General features: G+C 46.9%; 1 protein-coding gene across 23 annotated transcripts in view; it reads right to left on the bottom strand.

Annotated features, from left to right (window-relative positions):
• cadpsa (Ca2+-dependent activator protein for secretion a) overlaps positions 1-26,382 on the bottom strand; it is a 736,161-nt gene extending 709,779 nt beyond the window's left edge. For 6 of the 23 annotated variants that reach the window (XM_038810562.1, XM_038810558.1, XM_038810556.1 and 3 more), the window contains exon 1: positions 25,728-26,063. In XM_038810562.1, the coding sequence (XP_038666490.1) occupies positions 25,728-26,063 (336 nt within the window). Of the gene's footprint in view, positions 1-25,727 lie in introns of all 23 variants that reach the window. The other 17 variants (XM_038810541.1, XM_038810547.1, XM_038810543.1 and 14 more) reach the window with 8 other exon arrangements.
• Positions 26,383-27,107: the final 725 nt, after the last annotated feature.

The following is a 27,107-nucleotide window of genomic DNA, read 5'->3' on the forward strand; positions in this document are numbered from 1 at the left end:
AATTTCTGCCTCTTTGTCGTCCCCCTCGCATACTCCTGACAAAATGTACGCACGGGAGTCTTGCCTCAAGAAGGAGAAGCCTCCACGCTTCATTTTCCAGATGGTCCAGAGCGACAAATCGAATCCAGGAACCGCTCGTCCTCCATCAGCAGGTTGTTAAAATGCCATTATGAGGACCGCGACTGAGCGTGAAAAAGGATGAGCTCCACCTAAACCAGACGGTGGTCCGAGCTTGACACCTGCTGCACAGAAGTTATCGGGACACAGGACAGGAATGCCCTTGAAATGTAGAGGCAGGCGATTCTGGACGCTCCGACCCCCGGCCTCACTGTGTGAAGACGCTGAAGCCCGGTTGGAGAGTCCGCCAGACATCCACCAAGTCAAAGAATTCGACCAGGTTCCTTAACTTCACCACCGCACTGGGTACTGAGGTGGTCCTTTGTCCCGCGGGTGCAATTAAAATCCCCCCCCTCCCCCAGGGCGACGCACGCGATCGCCTTTGGCGATGGTGCCATGATGAGAGGACACTTGCTCGAAAAAAGTTGTCTGCTGCTGGCCAGCCTGTGGTGCGTAGATATTCACAAAGTGAAGTACCTCGGACAGTCAGGTGCAGCAACCAGCCTGGTACTGGCTCCTTGACCTCCAAGATCTCCAGCTGAAAAAGTGGTGTGGCGTAGTAGCAGAGTGGTTTGCACTGTTGCTTCACAGCGCCAGGATCCCGGGTTCAATTCCCGGCTTGGGCCACTGTCCGTGTGGATTCTGCACGTTGGCACCGTGTCTGCATGGGCTTCCTCTGGGCGTTCTGGTTTCCTCCCAAAAGACGTACTTGTTAGGCGAATTCGACATTCTGAATTCTCCCTCTATGTACCCGAACAGGCGCCAGATTGTGGCGACTGGGGGATTTTCACAATAACTTCATTGCAGTATTAATGTAAGCCTACTTGTGACACTAATAAAGATTATTATGAGATTATTAGAACAAGATCGCCACTCCGACTAAATGTGAGGTCAGGTGACTCAGGTGTTCCTCTGGAGTCCGGCGAGGAAAGTTTTCAGCCAGCGCTGCTCAGCCGCACCCGCATCTTCCGCCTCTTTAACGTTGGCACAGGAAGACTTAATGAGCAGTGCCATGTCCGACCACCGGTCTAGGGCTAGCTGTACTCGATTTTGACAACCGCAGTTGGCATTTAGAAGGTCCCATAGTTCCCCTTGGGGGATGAGGGGTGACTCGGTGTCAGTACGAGGGAGTCCACTGCCTCGTTACAGATGGACCCAAAATCATCCTCATGCCCCCACCGACGAGCTGTCCTCCTCCAGACAGTTGCCTTCTGGGACCGATTCCCACGCCATATTGAGTATGTTGGACGGCATGGACCCACCAACTAGCTCTGGGTCTGCCTCGATCCCCACCCCCCCCCCCCGGATCGTCAACTGACGGTTTGCTCACGGGCACCTCTCGGGGAACTGGGGCAGAGGGAGGCGGTGGCTCAGATCCCGTCTCCTCTTGCGACGCCGGGCCACCAGACAGATCCGGGAATAATTCCGGAAATGCTCTGGGATGGAAATGGAAGGCCCCGGCGTCGGAGGCTGGGGCAGGGAGGGGTGCTCTCCACGCCACCACCGACCCTGAGGTTGGGGAGCTGCCGCAGCCTTCCATGGTCGTGAAAACTAACGCCTACAGGGTGCGTAAAAGCGCCCCAGATGAGGTGGAGTGTCCGCGGGGCAATGCCTGTCAGTAGCCCCCCCCGAGCCGGAGTTCCAGGTCGCACGGTTGTCTCGGCCGACGGGATCGGGGTGTCGGGGGACGATCCCCGCCTCACCTTCCTAAGGGCTTGTGGTCCTCCTCCACGCCGGTAGCCAATTGGCTGGTAGGCGCTGGTGTGAGGTGCTCTCGTGGGGATGGGATGGTAACATCAGTGGGGAGATAGGGGGCGTAAGTGCCAGCCTTGGCCACGTTGATGTCCATGGTGGCCTTGGAAGGTGGGGCAATTCTTTTGCACATTACCTTCTCGCAGGCACGGCATCACACGCCATCCATAGACCAACATTTATGGAAGTCTCCCCTTGATAGGAGAGGGGGGCATCCTTTAGGCCCAGAGGAACCGGCACCACCTCGGAAAGTACCTTAACGGTGGGGGAGGAGGAGCTCCATAGGGAGGTAGGGCGGGACATTGGAGAGTATGACCCTCTTGGTGGTGGGCTCAAGATGGTCCTCCACCACGTAGATCCCGCCCACCATGAGCCCCTTTTCAAGGGCGAGGTGGACCGCCCTCACAGTCTTCAAGAACAATACAATCTTCCTGTCCATACGAGCAGCAGCCACAATGGCAAGGGGCTGATGACCCCAGTCATTGCACGAACACACACCTCTATGGTGACGGTGGGGTGAGCGCAGCACTTAACCCCCAGTTTCTGGGTTAGCAATGGGAAGATGGCAGGGCTGCTGGAGGAATGGGGGCTAAAGAGGCTCTAGATTGCCACTCCACTGGCCTAAGTGGAGTGGCACTCAGGGCAAGTGCCACGCCCACCCCAATGTGGTCTTCACCGTGACGGTGTAGATTAGAAAATAGACTGGGGGGGGGGGTGGTAGAGGAAGAGCAAGGTGGAACAATGTACTCTTGCCCCTCAGAAGGTATGCGAAGGAACAAGGTAAGGAAGGGAAGTGAGAGCAAGGGCCACAGCGGGAGGAGGAGGATAGTGTCAAAGGAGGGTCAGGCACTGTGGATGGATTGGTGCCTGAGGTGGGAGACTCCTGAGACTCCTGTGAAGTTGGAGGTTGGGAGGATAAGTGAGCACAAGCAGATCTTCAGCCCGTGAGGGAGCCCAGCAAAAACACAGTCCGTTCTCCTACCCCAGGACGACCACACTGATGGAGTCCGATGTCCTCCCTGCCCAAAGAGGCCGCTGGTGTACGAGGTCTTCTGCCCGGGAGGAACAAACACACTGTCCACTGGATTCCCCTGTGCTGGAACAAGCACATCTGATGGAAGAAGGAAGGCTTTGTATTTGCTGAAGCCAAATGTTGATGAATAGGAGAACCTGGCTGAGCCAGGCAGGGCCTTCAGTCTGGGAGGGGTCCAGCAAACAAACCGTCCAAAGGGCTCTGCTTCCACCTTGGTGTTGAAGTTGCCTTCTTGTCCTTCTCTCTTTCCTTCCATCCCCTCTCTTTCCTCCAGGCTGCTCAGCAGCAACTAACCCTGAAAACAGGCAGCAAACTGAGAAGCAGAGACAGAGGGGCTGGATTCTCAGCTGGCGGGATGCTCCCTTTTGCCAGCAGCCCGGAGATTTTCCTGACGGCGTGGGGCTGCCCCACAATGGGAAACCCCATTGGCCTGCCGGCGTAACGGAGCATCCCGCCGGCGTGCTGAAACAGAAATGTGGCAGGGCAGAGAATCCAGCCCAGAGAGAGACCAAGAGAGAGAACAGCAGCAGCCATTCTCCACCTCAGTCTGCACTGGGAGTGCCTTCTTCGGTTTGGCCATGCTAAATTGCCTCTTAATTGGAAAAAAAAATAATTGGGTACTCTAAATTAAAAAAAATAATAAAAATAAAACAGTAATGATGTCCATGAAACTAGATGATTTTTGTAAAAATAACATGATCCCTGTATCAGTATTCAAAGAGACACTGCAGAATAACAGAAGTTCATAGCCAAAGCTAAAACTGTGTTATAATCCGTGTTTTCACAAATCTAATGAAAACAATATATATTAGAAGGAACTTGGAAGGCACAATAGTGTGAGACGTTAAATACTTCATTATTTACAGGTAAGAAAGTAAAGCCTCAACTGTCTAACAAGATGCTTCTGTGATCTGTTTCTATGTTGTAAATTCTATGGCCTGGATTTTGTGGTGGCATTTGCGGTAAAACTATCAGCGTTCACCATCATTACTGCACTGAAACTGATGGGAGTCCCCACCTAATGTGAACAAGTAAAGAACGAAGAACAAAGAAAAGTACAGCACAGGAACAAGCCCTTCGGCCCTCCAAGCCTGCGCCGACCATGCTGTCCGTCTAAACTAAAATCTTCGTCACTTCCGGGGTCCATATCCCTCTATTCCCATTCTATTCATTTATTTGTCAAGATGCCCCTTAAACGTCACTATCATCCCTGCTTCCACCACCTCCTCCGGCAGCGAGTTCCAGGCACCCACTACCCTCTGTGTAAAAACTTGCCTCGTACATCGCCTCTAAACCTTGCCCCTTGCACCTTCAACCTATGCCCTCTAGTAATTGACCTCTCTACCCTGGGGAAAAGTCTCTGACTATCCACTCTGTCTATGCCCCTCGTAATTTTGTAGACCTCTATCAGGTCACCCCTCAACCTCCTTAGTTCCAGTGTTACAAATTGGTGAATAAGATGTACCAGGTTTTAGTGGCATCTAACTCCTTAATTACTGCTAAACACACTCATTGCACCTGAAAAGCCAATTTCTCTGTGTGGAATGTAAATTCTTTCCACGGTAGAAAACTCCACCTATTTATAATTTAGTTTGTATTTTAACCAATCATAATTATTTATTTTGCTTTACGAAAATGTAAATTAAAAGTGCAGAGATGCAGTGTAATTAACTTCCTAGTTTGCGGCCTGTGAGAATGCATCAATGTTATTGGCTGCTTACTCTGCTTCCTCACATCACTGCAGTTGGACACCAGGAGATCCCATTCACTTGATACCAGATTTAAACTGGTGTCAGGAAAGTGGAAGTGTATGCCACCAAGTTTGCGAGATCATAGAATCCCTACAGTGAAGGAGGCCCATCTGGTCTGCACCGACACTTCAAATGAGCACTTTACCCATCTTTGTGCACAATGTTTCCCGTAAACTGCACAGCAACGCAGCAAGCGGAAAGTTCACACACAGGCCATGCACAAGTCAGTGTCTAAGGTACTATATGTGCATGGTTACATAAACATTTAATGGGACTATACGCATAAATAAAAGGGGACCTTGTTTGTGGATACCTTTCTTCAGAGTCAGCAGCAAATGCAGTTGCTTCCCAATGTAATCAAAATCCAGCCCTCACTCAATGCTACACTAAATACATGTATTATGGGATCCTTGCCTTATTTGAGGAAATGCACGATTGTGAATATTTTAACATCAATAAGACTGAAAACTGCAATCTTGACATATGGCAGAACCTAAGAAGAAACCTTCAAAAGCAACTGAACCTGAACTAGCTATGGAGACAAATTAATTGCCACTTCTTTTAAACTCAAATTAGCGGTTTGGGGACACATAAATCATGGATTTTGGTATATTACACAAATTCAATACATTTAATTTGATGTCAGTTGTTTCTTGACTCTTCATTAATATTTATACACAGCATCATAGTCAAGTGACCAGAAATATAATGCTGCCCATTGCTTGTTTACAATCTGTTTATCATTGGCACACCTATTCAATATGCATGATTAATTAAAGACAATTATGATGACAGGATGTTTAGACATCAACCAACCCATTCTTGATATGGTACATAGTCATGATGAATCACTGTTATACTGAATGGAGAGACAATACCACCAGACAGCTAAATAGGCTAAAGTGTTCTAGATTGTGATGGAATCTATTGTTTCAAAGTTTGTATTTTCTGAGATAGACCATAATTGAAAGTAGACACTGAAAAGTGAAACTGAGAAGCTCGCCTTCCAATTCCTAAAGAAATTAGGACTAAAACTATAATTGGAAACCAAAATTCCTGGGAGACTAAGACAGGTTGAAACCATGTAAAAGGACAGGGACCCATCACAGCTCAGATGATGATCCCAGTGGTGCAGTAAAGGCAGACTGAAGAAGACAGAGGCTAGGAATAGAAACTGAATGGACAAATAACAGCAGCTACAGCTGTTTCTGTTAGTTGCAAATATGATTGTTGTATCTACACCATCCAGATTATTGTAAGCAGAGTTGAGGTATGTGCAAAGGTGTGCCATTTTTGGTGGCGATCGTGCCTGTGGAATTTGGGTTCCTGTCAGCTAGAGGATCAGGCTAAATCCTACAAAAGGAGCTAAAATTCTCCTGTGAGGAACACAGAGTTTTAAGGACTGAAATTGATTACATCTCTGCTGAAAGGGCTGCCAAGCCTATTAAGATCTGCCTTAGTTGTATCTGCCATTTAATGTGTCATTTATAATTGACCACAATTTGCCCGTTAATTCATATTTAACTTATGATGATTTGGGGTTTTAGATGTATTTAGTTTTTGCTTTGTCTGACTTTTGTATGTTAAAAATTGTTTAGTTTTAAATAGTAGAATCTTGTTCTTTCATTCTTTAAATAACTGGGATTTCAGACTTCTGTTTAAAGTTACTGGTCTGAACTAGAATCATAAAATAACACACATCAATCCAGCAAGCTAACTATTTATATGGTAACTTCTAACATGTTATGAATGGAACAACAATACAAACTTAGTAATATTGTCAAGCACTGGGGAACAAGTAAAAATGAAAAAAAAGATTGTTCAATAAAAAGTCTAATTCTGCTTGGCTCATAATTAAAATGCTTCAATTCCAGGAAATATTTTAAATAATAATTTCAGAAACTCTTGAGTTTCCAAGACACATAATTTTTCCATTTCATGCTTTGTAACCTTGGCGGTACTCTATTATTGGCCTTCGCCCTTCATCTATGTTTATTAATAAAAACGAGAGTGAGCGTTCAAGAAGAATCAATTTAATTTTTAACTCTTCAAATGGCTACAGTTGCCGAATTGGGAAAAATGTTATGTCGGAGTAGGTTTTCTAATAGCTGTTTTATGTAAAATATCTATGGTTGACAAAATGTTGTTGTGATATTCTTGACAGCTTTAGTGTACCGCAGGAAGTAATTGTGAACGGCGGGGAGCTGGGCACAGTTCTATTCACAGCTTTAAATTCACAACAGTCTTAAGGATCAAAAATGGGAGTGTGCTACAATGCAGTTTCGAACACCATTTGCCAGAAACGTGGATTTTTCTTGTTCTTCTTCAAGGCTAAACTAATGCTTTTGTGTGAGCATTGAGCTCACAATAACCAACAGAAATGTTGGTATAACATCCTGACACTTTTCTATAGGTCAACGTCATCTGCCTGTTTATACATATTTGTCCACTTTATGAATTGCTCTTTATTTTACATTTAATACAAACAAATGTATTGAAATGTTTTTCATGATTCAGGCTAAATTGGTTGAAAACTGAATTTCAGATGATTCACAGCAATTGATTCCGTAGTTTTCCCTGATTCATTTGTGGATGTTACAACATAATGGAATTGTGTGAACGTCAAGGACATGAAGGGGGCTGAAATCTGCAGTTAGCACAAAACCGACTAGAACTGAATCAACACTCTCTCCAAAGAAAGAGATGAAAGGAAATTAATACAAGGTTTCAGATTAAATATGAATCACCTTTCCAGTAAAGCATTTGGGCATCATCTCAAGACTATAGATTGCATCTTTGTAATCACTCGCAGGTATTCATTTGTTCATCTAAGACTGATTTTATTTTGAACTGCATCGATTTATATGATAAATTATGCTTGTAAAGTTTAGAATAATACCCTTCATATATCTGTGATCTCATCCAGCCTTTGAAATATCTATGGAAATGAGGAAACATTGGAATATAAATTGCTTACTGAAAAACTGTTCATAAAATGTTGCTTTTAGTTTGTTACAGTAAAAGTCTTAAAACTTGAAATCTTGCCATGTGATCAAATCAGTCACTAGAAATTCAAGTATCATTTTAAAAGCTATCGGTCACTACAGGGATCGTAACACCTTATGTGGCTCAGTGTCATATTTTATAATGCTACTGTAAAGCACCTGGATTGGATTTGGATTTTGTTTATTGTCACGTGTACCAAGGTAGAGTAAAAAGTATTTTTCTGCGAGCAGCTCAACAGATCATTAAGTACATGAAAAGAAAAGGAAATAAACGAAAATATATAATAGGGCAACACAACTTGGGACATTTTATTACATTAAAAGGTGCAATAAAATGCAAATGCTGAATTTAAACAGGTAACTTGGTGCAAGATGGCAAAGAAAAATGAGCACTTGTATACTGCTTTTCACATCCCAGCGATATCCGAAAGAATTCTAGATCCAATTGATAACTGTTAAAATGCAGTCACTGTTGTAAGCAAATATAATGGTAACTTGAAGGTATTGAGCTAAAATTTATCAGGTTAGAAAGATTATATAACTGATAATCCACATCCTAAATTGCACAAATTTGCCCATTTTACTTAATCTAATTTTGTAAAGGTATAGCAATTATGACAGTTACAAAAGTAATTAGTTCTGGCATATCTGAAGGGATTTATTCACTATTAACGTTTTTGCAGTTTTAAAATAAGACCAGCACCAAAGTTCCATTGACATTGAACGCATGCCGGATGCCATTGAGGGACATTGTCTATCCCAAGGTGGGGTAGAGACTCAAGCCCCTATACTGAACGAGGCCTGGGATGAGGTGGCAGAGACTGTGAGTGCTGCCAGCCTCACCAACAGGACCGGCATGCACACTTAGGCGAGTAACCATATGTGTGCCCCTGGCATCATTTCCACTGCTGCCTCCAAACATCACTCCCGTCCCTCACTCCTCACATCTATCTCCAATCCCCTAGAGATCAATAACATCCCACCTGCCTGCATCTCCCTTACAGCCCAACCGCCATGAACACCCAACACACGTATTGTCCTCTTTGGCCAGGAGCCTTGCACACACATGACACCAGCTACAAATCCCCCCTAAAACCCACATCCGAGCTTCTCACTCGGTCCTTTCTGTGTCCCCAAGGATAAAGGATAGTGCCTACCTCAAAGATAAAGCAGGCCACAGTCTTCAGGAGTGACAGCAGACGGGAGGGGAAGCCCCAGATATTCGGGTCCACACCTCATCTGAGGAAAGGGCCCTGCAACTTGCGGGGGAGTCCAAGGAGAGGCCAGTGGTTGGAATGGAGTTTGGCATGCACCAGAAAAATGAGAGTTCAATGCAACACAGATGTCCTTGTAGCATGTGAGTCACCAGCAGTCCCTCCCAATATCTCATCCCATGTCTTTTGCCTTGCTAGATCCCCATCAGACAAGGCCGGGCCATCCGAGGTTGCTGTCCCCATGCAAACTCTCAGAGCACGACTCTGGGGAAGACAGCAACGTCTCGACACTGCTTTCACCAGCACCATCCAGTTTCGCAGAGACTATAACCTCGATGGGTAATGTTAGTTATCAGGCTCCTGGGTCACCCTCTTGTGAGCACAAGACACATGTCGCACATAAATGCCAAACAACATAAGCAGCAAGTGACAGACAGAGCTAAGCGACCCCACAACCAACGGTCCTGCCACATCCAGTCATGAGTGGTGGTGGACAAGTAAACAATTCACTGGAGGAGGAGGCTCTACAAATATCCCCATCCTCAATGATGGAGGAGTCCAGCACATCTATGCAAAAAATGTGATTGCATCTGCAATAATCTTCAGCCAGAAATGCCAAGTGGATGATCCATCTTGGTCTCCTCCAGAAGTCCCCAGCATCACAGATGCCAATGTTCAGTCAATTCAATTCACCCCACATGATATCATGAAACGGCTGAAGGCACAGGATACTGCAAAGGCTATGGGCCGTGACAATATTCCAGCAAAAGTACTGAAGACGTGCTCCAAAACTTGTTGCACCACTAAGCCAAGCTGTTTCAGTACAGTTACAAACCTGGCATCTATCCTAAAATTGCCCAGGTATGTCCTGTACACAAAAAGCAGGACAAATCCAACCTAGCCAATTACCGTCCGATCAGATTACTCTCAATCATCAATAAAGTGATGGAAGGAGTCATCAACAGTGTTATCAAGGGGCACTTACTTAGCAATAACCTGCTCATTGATGCTCAGTTTGGGTTCTATCTGGGTCACTCAGCTCCTGACCTCATTACAGCCTTGGTTCAAACGTGTGCAAAAGAGCTGAATGAGTGAGGAAGAGTGACTGCCCTTGACATCAAGGCAACATTTGACCGAGTTTGGCATCAAGGAGCCCAAGCTAAACTGGAGTTAATGGGAGTCAGGGGGAAAACTCTCCGCTGGTTGGTGTCATACCTGACACAAAGAAAGATAATTGTGGCTGTTTGAGGTCCATCATCACTGCAGGAGTTCCTCAGGGTGTCCAAGGCCCAACCATCTTTAGCTGCTTCAATAAAACAGCACCATTTGCGAGTCCTCAGACACTGAAGCAGGCAAAGTGCAAATGCAGAAAGACCTGGACAATATCCAAGCTTGGGGTGACAAGTTGCAAGTAACATTCATTGCACAGGAGTGTCAGGCAATGACCATCTTCTGCAAGAGAGAATCAAACCATTTCCCTTTGTCATTCAATGGCATTGTCGTCACTGAATCTTGGGGGTTACCAGAGACCAGAAACTGAACTGGACTAGCCATACAAATAATGTGGCAGGTCAAAGGCTGGGAATCTTGTAGCGAGTAACTCACCTCCTGACTCCCCAAAGTCTGTCCAGCACCCACAAGGCACAATACAGAAGTGTGATCGAATATTCTCCACTTGCCTGCTTGAATGCAGCTTCAGCAACACTCAAGAAGCTAGACACCATACAGACAAAGTAGTCCGCTTGATTGGCACTCCTTCCACAAACATTCACTCCTAACACCATCGACGCGCAGTAGCAGCCGTGTATACTATCTACAAGATGCACTGCACCATCTCACCAAGGCTCCTTGGGCAACATCTTCCAAACCCACAACAACTACCATCTAGAAGGACAAAGACAACAGATACATGGGAACACCACCACCTGGAGATTCCTCTCCAAGTTACTCACCATCCTGACTTCAAAATACATCTTTGTTCCTTCACAATTGCTGGGTCAAAACCCTGGAACTCCCTGCCTAATAGCACAGTGGGTGTACCTACACCACATGGACTGCAGCGGTTCAAGAAGGCAGTACATACTATCTTGTCAAGGGCAATTTGGGATGGGCAATAAATGCTGGCCTCGCCAGCGAAACCCACATCCCGTGGAAATGAATGAATGAATTAAATAAATAACATTTTATATCTTTATTAATCTTTATTATTGTTGCAAGTAGGCTTACGTTAACACTGGAATGAAATTCTGCCAAAATCTCCTCGTCGCCACATTCGGGCACCTATTCAGGTACACTAAGGGAGAATTCAGAATGTCCAAATTACCTAACAAGCATGTCTTTCGGGACTTATTGAAGGAAACCAGAGCACCCGGAGGAAACCCATGCAGACACAGGGAGGAGGTGCAGACTCCACACAGACAGTGGTCCAAGCGGGAATCGAACCTGGGACCCTGGCACTGTGAAGCAACAGTGCTAAACACTGTGCTACCCTGCCACCCTTTAAAAATCTGGTGGCGGTAGGGACTCTAAAGGAGCAGATGAACGGAGGGTTGCCCAATCCAAGGGAATAACTGTCGCCGAGATTCTGGAAGAGATGATCCCATCACTGGCACAGATGCAGAAGCAGAGCCAGAATTTACAGCAGAGGGTGTCAGCAAATTTCATGCACCTGCAAGTGCAGCTGGAGGAATCCAGCCACCTTAGGGCACTGGAAATGTTGCCAACAATGCATGGCACTCAGGCCAACACTGATAGGGTGGCATCTGCAATGGAAGGCCTGAGGCAAAGCATCAGAGCCATGTATCAGGACGTCCAAGGCTTGGGGCAGACTGTGGTGTGCATGGCTGAGGCACAGGACAGAAGAGCCCAGCCTCAGGCGGACATGTCCTGGACGCAAGTAGACATTGCTGTAGCACTCCAGAGCTTGGCCCATTCACAAAGAGTCATGGCTGAGGCATCAAGCGCATTGATCGGATACTGAGGGACAATAACTAGACACAGATGGACATTCTGAGGAACTGAGGGTCATGACACCATCACAGAGGGACATGCCCGAGACAGTGAGGGGCATGGCTCAGTCACTGTCGCTCATGACTGTCCCAGCATGCCATGGCTGAGGGCATAGAGGCTATGGTTAAGATGAGGGCGGGTCCCAGGAATGGCAGCGCCAGGTGACAGTGGGGCCTCCGGAGCTCACTTCATCCTCTCCTCCACCCATGGAGTAGCATGGGGGGGCCAGTGAGCACCCCGAGACAAGGACAAGTGATGGATAGCAGCTCAGTCCTTCCGAATCACGCCCACCTAACACTGGCACATCTGCAGGGCTTGCGGTCAGAACAGGATGACGCGTCATCAGCTGTGACACCCAAAGGTTGTCCAGGTCCAGGCAAGGGCATCACTGGGCAGAAGGCGAGGCAAGCAGCAAGCCGACTCCACTTCAGATGTGCTGTCTGGGGTAGATACAATAGGCCAGGAAAGATTAGAAAGATAGATGACTCTTAGGTTGGCGCGGGTGTAGTAGAGAGTAGATAGGAATGGGGAAGGGCACACATGATGTCAATACTCATCATTAAAAACTTCTGCACCACCAGTCTAATCTGTCTCTGTCTCATGGGTGTGAAGGATGGGCTGCGGCTGGGTGTTGTGCGGTGGTCAGATGGGGCGGGTGGTGGTGGGTGGGGTGGTTTAGGGCATCCACGACACATGAATGGACCACATGCTTACATCCTCACTGAGGCGTGACAAGGCATGGGGGTAAGCAGTGTGAGTCCGCCTTGTATGACAGCACCCCCAGTGTGCAAGCCCGAACTGTTCACCATCTTCCTCCAAATCCCCCATACCCCCCAACGTATTTGGGGCTGTGAGAAACAATTGCCAGCACACATGATGAGATCACCCGGGTGGACAGTGGTATGTTATCTTAAATACAGGAGACAGACCTTGTCAATGAGGAGCAGCAGAACTCATCTCACTGTGGTTCATCATTATCCTGCTCCCTCCCGCAGACAGGGTTGAGAGGCTCAGGGGAAACTGGACTTTGGGTGGCGGGGTGAAAGATGTGGGACACGGTGGTGGAGCTGCTGGTGGCCTGGTTTCCTTGTTGGTAAATCGGGAGGCTATGGGGTTGTCCTGGCTGTGGTGGCCTCCTCCTCCAGCATGTTGCCCTGCTGCTGCGCAATGTTATGGAGCAAGCAGCAGGCCACCACAATGCTTGAGACCCTCTGGCGGCTATACTGGAGTGCCCCATCAGAGCAGTCCTGCATTGCACCGCTTGATGTTGCTCCTGGTTGCAGAGTGAGCGTCATTATAACGGTTCTTCGCCTCGGCCTGCGGCCTCTGCACTGGTGTCAATAGCCATGACACCAGCAGGTAATCCTTGTTGCCCACTATCCAGTCCCTCACCCAAGAGAGTGCCTCAAAGGTGCTGGGAACTGATAAACACGCCAGGATGTATGCATCATGCATGTTGTCTGCAAAACAGATGCAGACGTGCATGATGTGCAGCTGCTGGCCGCACAGCAACTGCACATTCTCTTGAATGTGCAATAACATTGCGCAGCAGCAGGGCAACTTGCCATGAAGTGCACCCCATGTCAAACCGGTGCTCAGGGGGAGACATGCATGACATCGATCTTCTCCTGGACTTGGGGCATGCCAGCAATGGCAGCAAATCCTGCTGCCTGGGCATCCTGTTGGGCCTGGCCCAGGTTGAAGGTAATGTAGTCCGATGCGCTTGAGGCTTCTGTGACAGTGCAGATGCACCTGTTTGCGGACTTTTGCGAGATCCCGCACAGGTCCCCGCTCGAGCTGTGGAATGAGCCAGTATCTTAAAGGTTCAGGGCGACCGCCACGTGCCGGCCACTGGGAGTGGTTGTCCTCCTCCTAACCCTTGCGGTGCCAGGTGAACCAGCATCTGCCGCAGGTGTGCACAGTCTCCCTGGTGAGCCAGAGAAAGCACATGCAATCCGGCAGCTCCTTGATGTCAGGTGCCCACAGTATAAATGTGGCCTGGTGTGGTGCCCCTTTGCACCATTTACTCGGCCTGTTGGAAGGCCGGTACTTGAGCCTTGTCAGCTGGCCCCTGGTTTTCCGAGGCAGGCTCTTTTCATGGAGGGTCCTCCCTGGACTGGCACTGACGCTCTCACCGCTGTGCATCCACAACGGCAGCAGCAGTCTGGTAGATAGCAAGCATGGCTGGTTATAGTCTGAAATCCATGTCTCTGAGAGGGAAGTTTGGGGGGGGGGGGGGGGGGGGGGTGAAGAGCGATAGAGAATGTCAGCAAGATGAGGATCCCCTTGACCATCCAATACCACCAGGCTACATGGTCACCCTGAGTTGTACTGCTGCGCCACCTCAACATGCCCCCTGCCCCACACCGACCCCTTTGAAATGACGTGTCCGCACTGCATCCCTGACCCCATCAGTGACCAGCACGCAGCCTGGTGATGTGGAGAGCCTCTATCCTCACTACCCTTCCCTGCCAACAAGAGTACTGGTGGCTGCTGCAAGCAACTAGTGTTAGCGATAAGCTCGGCCCCTGTCTTGTTTCTCCGAGTGGGTTCTATTGTGGATTTCCTCACTGGTTGGGTCTTAACTCTCCCGCCAGGAGGGTGGCAACTGATTGTGTGATGGAGACATTCATAATGTGCAGTCATTCATCTCCATGATAAGAGCCTGGAGTGCGGGCAGGTCGTACATTATGGGGGTGGGCAAGGGAAGCGTACATTTGCTTGGACCTTAGCTACAGTGTGATGTGGAATCTGTGCTTTACATACAGTTAGTGAGAGGGAGCTGGTCAGGTTTTGTGGCCGGGGGCGACATGGGTGGGTTCAGCGGCGTGGTGGACAGGCAGAGACATCTTGTGATCCTCAAGGGTGAGCTAGCTGACAATGTCACTGGTGAGGCTTTTACTCTGAGAGGGGTTGTGTGCCAGTGACGGTCCCCTGCTTCCTCTGTGCTTCTAAGGAGTGCACTGAGGAGTGAACATAGAACATAGAACAGTACAGCACAGAACAGGCCCTTCGGCCCTCGATGTTGTGCCGAGCATTGTCCCAAACCAAGATCAAGCTATCCCACTCCCTGTCATTCTGGTGTGCTCCATGTGCCTATCCAACAACCTTGTTCCTAAAGTGTCCGACTCTGCTCTCGCAGCAGGCAGTCCATTCCACACCCTAACCACTCTCTGAGTAAAGAACCTACCTCGGATATCCCTCCTATATCTCCCACCCTGAATCTTATAGTTATGCCCCCTTTGAACAGCTACATCCACTCGAGGAAATAGTCTCTGAACGTCCACTCTATCTATCCCCCTCATCATCTTATAAACCTCTATTAAGTCGCCTCTCATCTTCCTCCGCTCCAAAGAGAAAAGCCCTAGCTCCCTCAACCTTTCCTCATAAGACCTATCCTGCAATTCAGGCAGCATCCTGGTAAATCTCCTTTACACCCGTTCCAATGCTTCCACATTCTTCCTATAATGAGGTGACCAGAACTGCACACTAGACTCCAATTGTGGTATCACCAGGGTCATGTATAGTTGCAGCATAACCCCACGGCTCTTAAACTCAAGCCCCCTGTTAATAAACGCTAACACACTATAAGCCTTCCTCACGGCTCTATCCACTTGAGTGGCAACCTTCAGAGATCCGTGGAAATGAACCCCAAGATCTTTGTTCCTCCACATTCCTCAGAACCCTGCCGTTGACCCTGTAATCCGCATTCAAATTTTTTCTACCAAAATGAATCACCTCGCACTTATCAGGGTTAAACTCCATCTGCCATTTTTCGGCCCAGCTCTGCATCCTATCAATGTCTCTTTGCAGCCTACAACAGCCCTCCACCTCATCCACTACTCCACCAATCTTGGTGTCGTCAGCAAATTTTGACCCACCCTTCAGCCCCCTCCTCCAAGTCATTGATAAAAATCACAAACAGCAGAGGACCCAGCACTGATCCCTGTGGTACACCGCTGGTAACTGGTCTCCAGTCTGAAAATTTTCCACCACCACCCTCTGTCTTCTATGTGATAGCCAGTTACTTATCCAATTGGCCAGATTTCCCTCAGTCCCACACCTCCTTACTTTCTTCATGAGCCGACCATGGGGAACCTTATCAAACGCCTTACTAAAATCCATGTATACGACATCAACTGCTCTACCTTCATCTACGCACTTAGTTACCTCTTCAAAGAATTCAATCAAATTTGTGAGGCATGACTTACCCTTCACGAATCCGTGTTGACTATCCCGGATTAAGCTGCATCTTTCCAAATGGTCATAAATCCTATCCTTCAGGACCTTTTCCATTAACTTACTGACCACCGAAGTAAGACTAACTGGCCTATAACTACCATGGTCATTCCTATTACCTTTCTTGAACAGAGGAACAACATTCACAACTCCCCAGTCCTCTGGCATTATCCCGGGGACAGTGAGGACCCAAAGATCAAAGCCAAAGGCTCTGCAATCTCATCCCTTGCCTCCCAAAGAATCCTTGGATATATCCCATCTGGTCCAGGGGACTTGTCGACCCTCAGGTTTTTCAAAATTGCTAATACATCCTTCCTCAGAACATCTACCTCCTCCAGCCTACCCGCCTGTATCACACACTCATCCTCAAAAACATGGCCCCTCTCCTTGGTGAACACTGAAGAAAAGTATTCATTCAACGCCTCTCCTATTTCTTCTGACTCCATGCACAAGTTCCCACTACTGTCCTTGACTGGCCCTATCCTCACCCTGGTCATTCTTTTATTTCTCACATAAGAGTAAAAAGCCTTAGGGTTTTCCTTGATCAGACCCGCCAAGGACTTCCCATGCCCCCTCCTAGCTCTCCTAAGCCCTTTTTTTTAGCTCATTCCTTGCTACCTTGTAACCCTCAAGTGACCCAACTGAACCTTGTTTTCTCATCCTTACATACTCTTCCTTTTTCCTCTTGACAAGACATTCAACCTCTTTTGTGAACCATGGTTCCCACACACGGCCATTTCCTCCCTGCCTGACAGGGACATACCTATCAAGGACACGCAGTATTTGTTCCTTGAACAAGCTCCACTTTTCATTTGTGCCTTTCCCTGACAGTTTCTGTTCCCATCTTATGCTCACTAATTCTTGCCTAATTGCAACATAATTACCCCTCCCCCAATTATAATCCTTGCCCTGCCGTATGGCCCTATCCCTCTCCATTGCAATCGTGAAAGACACCGAATTGTGGTCACTATCTTCAAAGTGCTCTCCCACAAACAAATCTAACACTTGGCCCGGTTCATTACCCAGTACCAAATCCAATGTGGCCCCCCTCTTATAGGCCTATCCACATCTTGTGTCAGGAAACCCTCCTGCACACACTGTACAAAAACTGCCCCATCCTAAATGTTCGACCAATAGAGGTTCCAATCAATATTTGGAACGTTAAAGTCACCCATGACAGCTACCCTGAGACCTCCATACCTATCCATAATCTGTTTTGCAATTTCTTACTCCACATCTCTATTACTATTTGGGGGCCAATAGAAAACTCCTAACAATGTGATCGCTCCTTTCCTATTTCTAACTTTGGCCCATATTACCTCAGTAGGCAGATCCCCGTCGAACTGCCTTTCTGCAGCCGTTAAACTATCCTTGATTAATAATGCTACTCCTCCACCTCTTTTACCACCTTCCCTACTCTTACTGAAACATCTATACCCCGGAACTTCCAACAACCATTCCTGTCCCTGTTCTAACCATGCCTCCGTAATGGCCGCAACATTTTAGTCCCAAGTACCAATCCACGCTCCAAGTTCACCTACCTTATTCCAGATGCTCCTTGCATTGAAGTACACACACTTCAACCCACCTTTCTGTCTGCTGGTACACTCCTGCAACCTTGATACCCTCCTCAGTACCTCGCTACTATCAACACTGGCTTCTGGACTACAACTCGTTTTCCCAGCCCCCTGACAAATTAGTTTAAACCCCCCCGAAGAGCCGTAGCAAATTTCCCTCCCAGGATATTGGTGCCCCTCTGGTTCAGATGCAAACCATCCTGTCTGTACAGGTCCCACCTTCCCCAGAATGTGCTCCAATTATCCACGTACCTAAAACCCTCCCTCATACACCATCCCTGCAGCCACGTGTTTATCTGCACTCTCTCCCTGTTCCTCACCTCACCAGCACATGGCACCGGCAACAAACCAGAGATGTACAACATGGTTTGTCCTGGCTCTCAGCTTCCACCCTAGCTCCCTAAATTCCTGTTTTAAATCCCCGTCCCTTCTCTTCCCTATGTCGTTGGTACCGATGTGTACCACGACTTGTGACTGTTCCCCCCTCCCCTTAAGGATTCTGAAAACACGGTCCGAGAGGTCACGGACCGTGGCACCCGGGAGGCAACATACCATCCGTGTCTCTTTCGCTGCCACAGAACAGTCTATCTGTCCCTCTAACTATCGAGTCCCCAATAACTATTGCTCTCCTGCTCTCCCTCCTTCCCTTCTGAGCCACAGTGCTGGAGATCCGTACACCGTGGCTTAGCCCTGGTAGGTCGTCCCCCTCAACAGTATCCGAAACGGTATACTTGTTACTGAGGGGAACGACCACAGAGGATCCCTGCACTGACTGCTTCCTCCCAGCCCCTCTCACAGTCACCCATCTATCTTGATTTTTCGGAGTAACTACATCCTTGAAGCTACTATCTATGACCTCCTCTGCCTCCCGAATGATCCAAAGTTCATCCAGCTCCAGCTCCAGTTCCCTAACGCAGTTTATGAGGAGCTGGAGATGGGTGCACTTCCCACAGGTGAAATCAGCAGGGACACTGACGGCGTCCCTCACCTCAAACATTCTGCAGGAGGAACATTGCACTGCCTTCCCTGTCATCCCCTCTAGATAAAAAAAGAAAAAGAAAGAAAGAGCTTACCTGTTATTCACTCGACCTCTTAGATTAAAGGAGGTGGAAGGATGGGGGACACTACAAGTGTAGTGTCTAGGGTTTAGGAACTGCCCAACTTAAATACAGGTTAAAAATAAAACACTTAACCAGCAACCACTGTGCCCCACACAAGAACAGCAGGTTATGGGCCTGCGCAAACAATTTAAATCTTTACTGCTTACCCAGCAGTCACTCTGTCCCCACTCCGACCGGATTCAGCTGGAAACTCCCAACAGTAAGTTTTCTAAAAATTTACTCCACCTGGTGAGCCATTGACTACGCATGGCCACACCCATCCCCTTGATGATACTGATGGGATATGAGGGTATCCAGAGGGGAGGTTTGGGTGGGTTGATACATGTCCAGAAGCCCTCAGAGCATTTGCAGCACACTGTCAGCAGCCTCAACAGCCAGGAGTCTTAAGGTGCAGCCATGGGGTGGGTTTAAACAAATTATGCAACAATGGGGGTCTCAGCCAGGGCGCCCCAATCCCGAGGGGAACGCCCCGAGTCCATGCACTTGTCACCAAGTTGTTTCCTGCTACTCTCTGAAGTCCAAGCATACATTCCCCCAGCAAGCCCGAAAAGATTCAAAGGTTTGCTTACCTCCTTAGGTTGATACAAGTGGTTTTTACTGTTGTTGAGCTAAAACTTTGTTAAATGCATTCAAATGAAGGTTGAGAAATATATAGCAATGATTTCTCATTGGAATTATTTGCATACATGTCCTTAAGTTTATAGATTGCAAGGGCAGCACGGTGGTACAGTGGGTTAGCACTGTGGCCTCACGGTGCTGAGATCCCAGGTTCGATCCCGGCTCTGCGTCACTGTCCGTGTCGAGTTTGTACATTCTCCCTGTGTTTGCGTGGGTTTCGCCCCCACAACCCAAAAATGTGCAAGGTAGGTGGATTGGCCACGCTAAATTGCCCATCAATTGGAAAAATGAATTGGGTACTCTAAAATTTAAACAACAAGTTTATAGATTGCAATCAAACCTCAACAAGTCCTTTAACTTCAAAGAAAACTCTGCAATGTATGTAATTGCGACGGTCAAACATGGTTCAGGTTATTTGATTAGAAGTATATTTTGGCTTTGTCTTCAGCAAATGTATATGGAAGTGACCAACGATTGAGTGTGATGTTGGGTAACTTGACCTGTAATGTTTCAATGACAGGACTGAGTTTAGGACTAGATGCTGAGGAGTAAGGCTCAAGAGAATTTGAAAGAAAATGAGAAAACAAAAAGAGAATGAGTTGCAAAGGAAGATTCACAACACGTATCAAGACAATAAGAAACAGCATGAATATAATGTGGATGCAGTACATACCAAGATATGTCTAAATGTTGTGTATTATCATGCAAATATAACACATTTAGAAGTCAAAGGATACTTTGGACATATATACTGTATAATTCACAAAATAATAAAAATATGGGCGGCTAGGTAGCACAGTGGTTAGCACAGTCGCTTCACAACTCCAGGGTCCCAGGTTTGATTCCCGGCTTGGGTCACTGTCTGTGCAGAGTCTGCACGTTCTCCCTGTGTCTGCGTGGGTTTCCTCCGGGTGCTCCAGTTTCCTCCCACAGTCCAAAGATGTGCAAATTGGGTGGATTGGCCATGCTAAATTTCCCTTAGTGTCCAAAAAGGTTAGGCTGGGTTGCTGGGTTACGGGGTGGAGGTGTGAGCTTTGGTGGGATGCTCTTTCCAAGGGCCGGTGCAGACTCGATGGGTCGAATGGCCTCCTTCTGCACTGTAAATTCTATGAATCTATGATGCATTGATTAAAAAAATAATAATAGACAAATAAGAGTAATTCCAAAAGAATAATTTCGTCAATGACTTCAGCAATATTGCGACACTTGACGGAATGTGAAGCGGATTATGACAGTCAAATGAAACCCAAAATGAGTTGGCTGGTTCAATTTGGTTTGCTGGGATTTCTTAGTCTGCAGAACATACAGTCTAGACCTTTCTCTCACTGTAATGAATTTAAAATTTCTGACATTACCCACTTATTATAATAAACAAATGGCTGATCAGAGGTAATGTCGCGGCCAACTTTCATGGAATCATGTTGAAAAAAAGTACATATGCTGGAGCCATGCCCCAACTGAGTAGTTTGCTAGCCATTTCAGAGGGCATATAAAAGGCCCAGCAAATTGCTGTGAGTCTGGAATCTCATGCAGTCCAGACTGGGTACGGGCAGCAGATTTTATTCCTTAAAAGACGTTATTATCCAAATGATTTTTTAAAAAATGACAATGTAGCAATTTCATGGTCACCACTACCGGCACTCAATGTTCCTTCTAAAATGTTCTTGTGAGTAACCAGTCAATTTTTTCATCTTGTGGTACTTTACAAAGGAACATGTTTTACGTGTCGCTTTCCAAGTTGTTCCAACACACATATGCTGCTCAGTAGGAAAATTGCTGACAGCACCTTGCTGCTAACCTCGAAGAAAGCTGCCCACAAAGGTCTAGCAAGCTCAAGGTGCGGAGTGCACCTCTCGTTTGGTCACCAGCTATTTAAATAACTGAACTTAAATTCTCAGGCTTTTATGGAGGGATTTGAACTCTAGTCCACAGGTCATTAGTCCAGGTCTCTAGATGGCTAGTTCAATAACATAACCACTCCTCTACTGTACCCCCACAACCTGCCAAACAGAAGAGAATTTTGGGCGGGATTCTCCCAACGGGCGTCTAAGTGCCGACGCCGAAGTAAAAACCGGAGTGTTTTACTCCGGCGTCGGCGCCCATTCCCAGACCCCTATTCTCCGCCCTCCATGGGGCTGGCAGGGGCGTTGTGCGATTTACGGGGTCGGGGCCTCGGTGTGGCACCGCATAAAAGACATGGCGCCTTGGGTCCCGCGCATGCGCAGTTGGACCGGCACCAACTAGCGCATGCACAGTGGCGCCGGTGCCAACCGACGCATGCGCGGTAACCTCGCGGAGAATTCCGGCCCCTCACCAACATGGCGCCGGAGTTCTGGGGCCGGTTGCGCAAGGAAGTAGGCCCGGGGAGGGGGAATGGAGCCCCCTTCCAAACCCTACAGGCCGTCCCCCCAAGTCTTCGTGACGAATACCAGCCGGCAGCGACCAGTTGTGGACGGCGGCGATGGGACTAGGCCATTTACGCCTGGCCGCTCGGCCCTTCCGGGCCGGAGTATCGCCGCTCGCCGTTTGCGGCGATTCTCTGAGCAGCCCGGCACGATTCGCACGGCCCTGGTTATGGGGTGGGTGGGAGAATCGCGTGTGGGGGTCGGGGTGGTGTGACGCGATTCGCGTGCCACCCCAGCGATTCTCCCACCCAGCGGGGGGGGGGGGGGGGGGGGAGGGGAATACCGCCCCTTATCTTTAACTTGTTGATACCAGAAAACTGAGATTAAAATCCAGTTGGCCCTCTCTCCAGTAACACTTTAACTGGAACATGGAATAAGGGTGAATAATTTCATTGACCTGCCTTCAACTATATTGTTCCACGTACTTACTACTGCCACTATTAGCACTATCCAGGGTGAAGGAGCCAGCTTTATTGGCACCCCTTCCACAGACATCCATTCCCTCCACCACCGACGAACAATGGCAGCAGTGTGTACCATCTACAAGATGCTCTGCAGGAACTCTCCAAGGCTCTTCAGGCAGCACCTTCCAAACCCATGACAGCTACCATTTAGAAGGACAAGGGTAGCAGATTCAAGGGTAGCAGGTTCCCCTCGAAGTCACTCACCATCCTGACTAGGGAATATATCGCCGTTTGTTTACCATCATTGAGTCAAAATCCTGGAATTCCCTCCCTAACAGCGCTGTGGGTGTACCTACACCACATGAACTACAGCAGCAGCTCACCACCATCTCCTCAAGGTCAACTAGGGATGGGAAATGGCCTAGCCTAGTGAAGATATTTTCCACATTTTATAGCCATTTACTTATTGTCCAATGAAGAATCCAAGCTATGCTACATCAACCTTTACTAATTTTAGGCCCAAATCACCCATTATTGTAAATGATCATTGTCAAATGCACGCAAACACTCATAGTACAGATTAGGACACCTGTGATGCATTCAATATAGTCTATCAATAAGTGACCAGCAATTGATTGACATTAAGTAAAAATAAATTGTGCATTCAGGAAATCCCTGATAAAATTAAGCTAGAGGTTGATACCAAACATGCTGGGTGCCCCAACAGCTTCAAACCTCTAACAACATAAATTATGTTTCTGTGTTTTTTGTGATTCTTGGGGCATGCAGATTTAAATCTGAATTTCTGCATCATCAACTCAAACTGCCTCTTACTTTTGTTATAAATGTATTTAATTGTTGGGAACAACGTCGAAAGAACAGTAATTCTCACCACTCATTACCAAATCAAATAATGCATTTAAAAAATATATTTATATATTAAGACAAAACTTTTTGACACAATTTGGGGCGAAAAGTGGATAAATGAGTGAAGGGTGGTGTTGTGTGATGCCAAGTCAATTTTCTCTCCTCGAATTACTACCCAAGCAAAAGGTGGTCGCCCCAGCAACAATGCTTTATCACTACATTGCAACCAGCTGCTATTGTTGGGTGTTTCTCGTACTTCCCTCTCCCAAATTCAACTTTAGCGTCTGCTACTGATTTGAAATCAGACAGAGCCTCACAGGATAGGTAAGGGAGAAGTCATTTCATTAACTGAATTGAAAAATGGGAGGGAGCTGTTCCTTAGCTATATTGGCACCAGAGGAATTGAGCAACAGTGGACAAACATACCTAGTCGAAATGAGAAAATATATCTGTGAATCCCAGAATACAAGCTGAGATGAAAGGCGTGTGTTTGACAGACATAAACTGTAGTATTGACCTTCACTGTATCCGATAGCCATGGATTTTCCTTTATTGGAAGGAATTTGGGTGGTGTCACCTATTATGCGGATAACCTAATCTTAATATATGTGTATAGCCGATGTTTTTTCTCCCTAGCTATGCCATAACTCTTCAGTGACACACTACAATTTGTGATGCCTAATAAGTCAAGGTTGTATTTTGGACATAATTGTTAGAGTACAAAACATACATTTAATCTGGCAGCATGTGGAGTACTTCTGTGATGCCAAAGATTTATACTTCATTTCAAATTATGCAGGACGCAATGAGTATTATGTTCTTGTTCCAAATGCAAAGTCCGGGTAATTCACAGATTAAATGATCGATTAACCATGATTCTTCCTGAAAATCTGGCACGTCCATTAAAGATATTGAACTGCGGAATTATTTAAGTATCACTTCAGCATATTATTACAGTGGCAATCGTGACTGTATGGTTTCAGTGCCATATTTAAATTGAAGGAATTCTCTACCAAAGCAGACCAAGATTCCTTTGATTCTTTAAGTTATATGCCATTGTTTGATGTTTTAACAAGTCTTTAACTATTTTGTCATACAGATCCATAACAATCCAAAGAGATAAAAGCAAGTTACTGTGGATGCTGGAATCTGAAACAAAAACGGAAAATGTTGGACAATCTCAGCAGGTCTGACAGCATCTAACGTTTGTTTCGAGTCTGGATGACTCTTTGTCAAATCTAAAGAGAGATTTAGACAAGTATCAAGTGTATCAATATTACTTTTTTTTAACCTAAACAGCAGTAAGTTGGCACTTTATTCGCCTTAGAGCTTGGGATTTACAGTGACGTTAAATGACCAATTTATTGTTCAAACCTTCTGGCCTAGTGAAGTTTTACATTTAAATTGCTTCCTTGCAAAATAATACATCATGTGCTACAAAATGTGGCATACCCAAATAACGTGGAAAATAACTGCTTACAATTAATACACACAGCCAAAGAGAGTATGGACACTGGAATTCATCCAGCTTTTTGGTTTCTTTCTCCCCTTTCCGAAGTAAGTGCCTAACCCAAATTGCAAAGAGCAGGCATAATATTTCCCAAAGCAAATCAGACGGTTCCAGATGACAGCGGTGCCAGGAGGGACAGTAAATGGTGTATGCAGCAGAAGAGGGTCGTCCTCCCAGGGTAGGAGGGAATGATCTGTGGGTAACAGTTTGGGAATACAGTCTGTATTACAGGGTGACAGGCCAGGGCAGGGGTGTTCCAACTCTAGTGTTCTCACTTTACTAACAGGCTCTCTAAATCTATGTATTGCAGCTGAAAGTAATAGATTTGAGTTTGATACAAGCTATGCATTGTGTTGATTTTGAAATGTATTAGCACTGATGCTGGAATAACCATTGTGAGCGCCACTTGGCGGTGACACTGATCCATACATGAGGATGATGACGCCCCATGTTCCATATCCGAGTGCAGGTATGATTATTTGTCTATTAGGACAAGAGTTCCTAAAAAAAATGGGCAGGTTAAGCACGTCCAAAATCGGTCTTGGGTTTATTTAATGGCAGTGCTTTGCTGCACAGTATGTGCTGCAGGGCATTAATGAAATATGCGCATCTCAGAGAACAAAGGGACATATCCAGACATCTCTTCAGAAAGGATGCGTTTGGAAATCAAGTTTTTGCATTAGCTGGCCAGAGTTCGGCCTGATTGCAATTCCTGAGAGCGGGCCACAAAGCCAAGAGCGACCTCAAAGTTGTCTCGGCTTCCCCGCCATGATTAAGAAGTCACCTTGAAGTGCTAATTATTTGGTTCTATTTAAAGGGCGCAAGTGCAATAAAGTGTTTCTCCGCAGACTGGCTCCTCTGTAACTGGATGAAGGACTGTTACTGCAGTGAGAAGCAAAATAAGCACCCACATCGATCCGTTTCCAGCCTCCCTAAGACACGGGCAATGTCAAAAGCTGCTTGCAATTTTTTATTTTTGGTCAGCAGCTGATTAACAGGAGGGTTAAAGCTGTTGCCAGGGATTGAGGTGCCCCCTTGTACCCACAAAGGCTGCTCATGCTCGGAGGCAGGGATTTCTCATCCCCCTTTTTGGCTTTTGCCTTACCTTTTGCTGCCTCCTCGCCATGTCTGTGGGCTGCTTGGCATTGAACGGGTAGGCGATGCATCTCATCACAAAAACGTACAGCTGGAGCTTTCTCTTCCTCTCCTCCTCTTCCTTCTGCAGCCTCTCCAGCTCCTCTTTCTCCTTCTCACTCACCACGGACGGGCTAGGGCTGGACGGTCGGATGCTGCTGCTCCGGCTGCTGGGCTGCAAACCCCCGCTGCTGTCGCTCGTCCTGCTCGGGGACAACCGGCTGCCCGGGGCCGGAGGCTGCACCTCTTTGCTCTCCTCCTCGACTATCTCCTCCGATTCCTCCTCGCTAGACGACGGGTCCAACATCGTGGGTCCGCTGCCTGCACACACTCACTGACACTGTGAACACAGTGCAGAGGGACAAGAGACTGCAGGTAGCGTGTGCTAGTAAAGCCAGGCAAGAGAGGAAGCTCTCTCTCTCTCTCTCTCTCTGTGCTTTGCCCGGATTGTCAGCAAGCAGGAAGCCGACTGCTTACGTTTGTGTGGTTTAACTCTGCTCTCACCGAGGGAAGAAGGTATTAGGGGTGGAGGGGATGTGCAAAGCTCAGGATCGAGGCTTTATTCAACCACAATCCCTTTCTGCCAGCCGGATTCTGTCAATACAATGTGATCGATGGCCAGCACTTCCTGCTCCAGGTCTGCAACGTAGCGAGGAGCGGAAAAAAAAACATTTATTCAGGACGGTCACAGAAAAGAGCACCTATTCACTGCCAGGATTATCCGCTTAAGAATCTGATTCGACTGGCAAATATGTAACAATATTTCACACCCAGACACACGCAGTGTCACTTTTCATTGGCATATCTCATGTCAAAGTATTGAACAGAAACTGTGAAATTAACTAATAATCATCTTTATTATTGTCACAAGTAGGCTGACACTGCAATGAGGCTACTGTGAAAATCGGAAATATCCATTCATTGGTGTCATTGAAGTTCACCCCCACTTTATTCAAACCGTGCATTTATAAATGAGACAATTCGCAAAGGGAAATGAATAAACAAAAATAATTTCCTGACGATTGAGATAATCCATTTTTTTTAAATCCGCTGTTTTGTCGCGAGCGAAACTAGATTGTGCCAATTTACTCATTCTCAGAAACGAAATTCCCACATCGAGAAGTTAAAAGTTTGGAGCTTTCTGCTCTTTACATGACACAATATAAGACACCATTTAATCACACACACAGCAATTGTCAGATAAACGTTGTCAATGTGCACTCAGGTGAATTTTCTATTGGAACCTTCATTTCAATCGCTTCATGAAAACCCTTTCACATATTCTAAATTGCGTAGGTTTGTCGACGTGTTTAGAGACACAATTGTTAAAGGTTTCACATGAAACATCCTA

The sequence above is a fragment of the Scyliorhinus canicula genome, chromosome 11, assembly GCF_902713615.1.
Source record: "Scyliorhinus canicula chromosome 11, sScyCan1.1, whole genome shotgun sequence".
Classification (NCBI taxonomy): domain Eukaryota; kingdom Metazoa; phylum Chordata; class Chondrichthyes; order Carcharhiniformes; family Scyliorhinidae; genus Scyliorhinus; species Scyliorhinus canicula.